The sequence below is a fragment of the Cryptotermes secundus genome, unplaced genomic scaffold, assembly GCF_002891405.2.
Source record: "Cryptotermes secundus unplaced genomic scaffold, Csec_1.0 scaffold2307, whole genome shotgun sequence".
NCBI classification, from domain to species: domain Eukaryota; kingdom Metazoa; phylum Arthropoda; class Insecta; order Blattodea; family Kalotermitidae; genus Cryptotermes; species Cryptotermes secundus.
The window spans coordinates 119424-123708 of NW_019722982.1; the positions used below are offsets into that span (position 1 = coordinate 119424).

Consider the following 4285-nt stretch of genomic DNA (forward strand, 5'->3'; position numbering starts at 1 on the left):
CAGGGCATGTAGCACGAATGGGGAGAAGAGGAATGCATATAGGATATTGGTGGGAAAGCCAGAAGGAAAGAGACCACTGACAAGACCAAGACGTAGGTGGGTGGACAATATTAAAATGGATCTTAGAGAGATATAGGTTGGTATGGTATGGATTGGATAGATCTGTCTCATGATAGGGACCAGTGGAGGGCTCTTGTGAGCAGGGTAATGAACCTTCGGGTTCCATAAAATGCTGGGAATTTGCGCCAATTCGAAGGGAACCTGTTTTTTGGAGCTAGAATTTTTATATTCACCGGAGTGTGACGTATGAAAGGTAAGCTCGTGAGTAAAATGCTTTCCACCGCACAGGCGCTAGTGAGGCGCATGTGCACAGGTCTCCAAGACTGACAGGAGTGGTTCACTGATGTTCAAATCTGGTGCTTTTGCTGGCCAGGGAAGATGTTGAAGTTCATCTTCATGCTCGTCAAACCATGACTGAACAGTTTCAGCTGTATGAATGGGAGCACTGTCGTCTTGGAAAACTGCAACGCTGTTCGGATAAAACGCCTGGATCATATGATGCACCTGATTACCCAACCTGTCCACGTACTCCCTTGCAGCTACTCGGCCATGAAGGGTGAAGTGACGAACAGAATGCTGTACCACGATATTGCTGCCTAAACCATCACAGAACCGCCCCCGTTTTTCACTGTTGCAAACAATCATTCCAGACTGTAGTCCTCCTTGGGCGTCCTCTAAAAGTAATTCCTTTCTGATGCAAAAAACAATGCGGGTTCCGACTTATGTGACCATGACGCACCCCCGTTTCCATTTGTTTGATGTCCCGGATTTATGGTTGTGACATCATCGTTTGCGCAACTGAACATTACTCCCGGTAATCAGAGCTTTAGCAGCTGCAGCCCTACTCACGTCGGACATCTTTTTTTTTTCTTTTTGTGGAAACAGGGTCTTCAAGATGAATATCCATNGTTTAGCAGCTGCAGCCCTACCTTGAATTTTGAATGTGTGAAACTCAAGTCGGACATCTTTTTTTTTTTCTTTTTGTGGAAACAGGGTCTTCAAGATGAATATCCATTTATGCAGCCCTATCATGTGTGCTGTAGTAGTTCTGTGCTTTTTTCAAAACAGTTCTTCTGAATGTATGACGATCTCTTACCGTCAGTCTTGTTTTTCTCCAACTGTTGCCTTCCCAGGATTCGTGTATGCCGACATAACCTCAAAAGCTGTCGCTCTCCATACACCCAACAATGTGGCAGTTTTGTTCACAGATGCTCCTGCTAAACGCACATCAACTATCTGTTCTCTTTCAAAATTGGACAAGTCTGAAGAATGGCGCCGTGTATATATTGTATAAACTGACGTTTCGGAGGAACATATCGCCATATGCGATCTAGGAACCAGCGTGAGCAGGTGGCTGTCTCTTGCAGCTAAGAAGAGTTTTTAGTTGAGTTCCGAGGCTCCGGAGTGATTGAAGACGAACTGACAAGAGGACTTTATAGTGATGTGAACTGCTAGTTTATGTGTTGGGATCCGTTGCTAGGAGACGACTAGTGGAAACTGAGAATCCTAGTGCGTGTGCAACGGTGAACTGTAAATTGTGTAGAATAGAGATAGCGCTGTATTAATTGCTATTAAGAGAGATTGTAACCGAAATGCTAATAAATCCAATCATCAGATCTAGAACCCTTTATTTTCGTCACGCGTACACCCATTCTATTCAGTAGTCTCACAGGAAAACCCATACAATATTCCGTACATGAGTTCATTGTGCACCATATGTACGGGGAGTTAACAATGATGAAAATCTGAAAGAAAAATTTATATTCACTACAATCCAGAGCAGTAAAGGTGAACAGGAAAAGTTGTCCCTGTGGGTAATTAACTAAACACGTCATGAAGACGTGTTCAAGATTGCAGTTATAGCTCCACCATTCATAGTGCCACCTCAGCACTAGATGAAGGTGAATGGTGATCTTCACTCGCCTGCCTGTTTGCCTCTGCAGAAATTGCCCCCAGTACCCATTGGATAGAAGGGTTGTTCGTCTGCAAATAGTGTCTGGATGCTTTAGGGTTGAGAAAAATATCTTGCCCTTGTCGAGCATCAAACCCTGGTCATCCTGTTTTAGCCCGTCTATATACCGAATGAGCTATTCTGACAACCCAAAACAGTACCATACAAATGTTTACCAATTTTTAGCAAAAGCCCACTACTGAGGCTTGAAAATTAGTGCATGAAATTTCAAAAATAAAAAGTAATATACCATAATGGTGAAATGTTCGTAATTATAAAAACAAATAATTCTATTGGATTTTTTTTTCAAAATTTTAAAAAGAAAGTATTTATTTTCAAGAAGGATACAAAACAACAGATAAATACATTTTTACTTGAACGAGACAAAGGAAGGTGAAAAGAAAATATTTCATAATATGATCAAAATTTGTATCAAACGAGTACACAATCATTAAACCTGACTCTTTATATAATGTCCAAGAGGAAATTCTAAAGAAACCCTCGAAATTATTGGGAGCCGCGTTAAAAAAAAACGACAGAGAAAATTGGAAAAAACAAAACTATAAAAATTAAGACTTTTCCATAAAGATTTAACAACGTTAAGTTCTGCACAAGAACAAAAAACTTTTTTTTCGAGAGAGAGAACAGGAGAGAATCTTCTTGGTGACCTTACCATTCTTTCTTACAAAGTAACAAGTGAAGCATGAGATGCAAACTGTTAAGAACCACTACCCTACAATATCACAAAAGAAATTCGCCAGACTGAACTGTACACTGGAGACATCTATATCTGAAGCACTGAAAAATGAAACTGACTAGCCTCATGAATAGTCCCTTTCTTTTATACACCGTCTCCAAGACTTGTTTTCTCGGCCGTATAGAGCCTTCTGAAGATCCTTTCTATCAGTTTTGTCAAACTACGCAGCGTAATATCCCAGAAAGCAGTAGTCACTGTGCTAAAAACAAGTCTCTTTTTATTTTCATGTAATAAAATTAGCCAATAGAGGATGTTCAGTAATCCTCAGGGGTGTAACATTACAAATACAAAAAAGACATTTCAAACTGGACGTGCTCAAGGTTAGGAGCGCTACAAAAGTGGAAAGTCCATTAATTTATTGAGAAATCATATGATAGGAAAGAATAGCATCTGAAATCCTTATGAGAAAGCGATAAAACTTTTAATTTGTTACAGCATGTAATCGGACAGTCACGAAAAAAATTAATAGCAGTTTATAACAGCCATAAATATTCCTAAGAATATGAATGAAGTAAGTGTTCTGAAATCTGTAAAATAAAAATTGTAAAGCTATCCTTGTAACAGATCGTGGAGGCCCGTAGGGTTGTGAGACTTCGTGTTTGTCAGCCTTGTGCTCCGACCGCATCCTTACACCCCAGGAAGATTCCTGGTATTCATTTCTGTTAGAGGCTGACTCGACCCTAGGGCCATAGGGCGGCTGAAAGGATTAGTTAAGGTAACGTTCTTATTTGCTTAACTAATTAAGCACTACGCCATGAAAGCGTATGGGGGAGTGGATGTATAGTTCCACATTTTCTTGGCCTCGGCACTAGTTGGAGGTGAGTGGTCAGCTTCACGCTCCGGTCGCTTTACCTGCCGAGGAAGAACCCCCGTTGTCCATTGAATAGGACGCTGTGTGGGCCCCAGAGCCGGTCTCAACGACGTGGAGAAGAGGAAATTCTTGACCCTACCGGGTCTCGAACTCCGACGCCTCGGTCGTTCAGCCCGTAGCCAATCTCTATACCGACTACGTTATCCCAGCTCCCTGGAAGGATTTCGTAAATTGAAAAAAAAAATCCAGTGACCTGATCGGGAATTGAAACCGCCATCTTCCGGTTTGTAGCATAGTGCCGCAACCAACTACGCTACAGCGTGCCCCCCATTCTAAGATTTGTGCAATTCAAAAACATTAACTACGGTAATTGCTTTACACTCTTCTTTAAAACAGGTTTTTGGAGTATAATGAGGAGCATTTTTAACATACCCACATGAGGTTTTTTTTTTCCTTGGCACTACAGCCCCAGTGGGCCTAGGCCTACCTCCATGATCTTCTCCGTTCACTTCGGTTTTTCTGGATCTTACGTATTCGGTAGGACTCCTAGGGCGGGTGATCAGCTCGTCGCAAGGCCTCTACCTGTACACAAACACAGAAAAACGCACACACACAAAATAAACATCCATGCCCTGAGTGGGATTTGAACCCACGATCCCGATTTCGAAGCGATCGAACACAGTTCATGCCTTAGACCACGCGGCTA

At 41.9% G+C, this 4285-nt stretch overlaps 1 protein-coding gene across 1 annotated transcript in view; it reads right to left on the reverse strand.

Moving 5' to 3' along the window:
- The window catches only part of LOC111861591 (putative fatty acyl-CoA reductase CG5065), a 21178-nt gene extending 18277 nt beyond the window's left edge, over positions 1-2901 (reverse strand). Inside the window, exon 1 of the mRNA XM_023846275.2 lies at positions 2685-2901. Coding sequence (XP_023702043.1) covers positions 2685-2687 — 3 coding nt within the window. The 5' untranslated portion in view covers positions 2688-2901. The remainder of the gene's footprint in view (positions 1-2684) is intronic.
- Positions 2902-4285: the final 1384 nt, after the last annotated feature.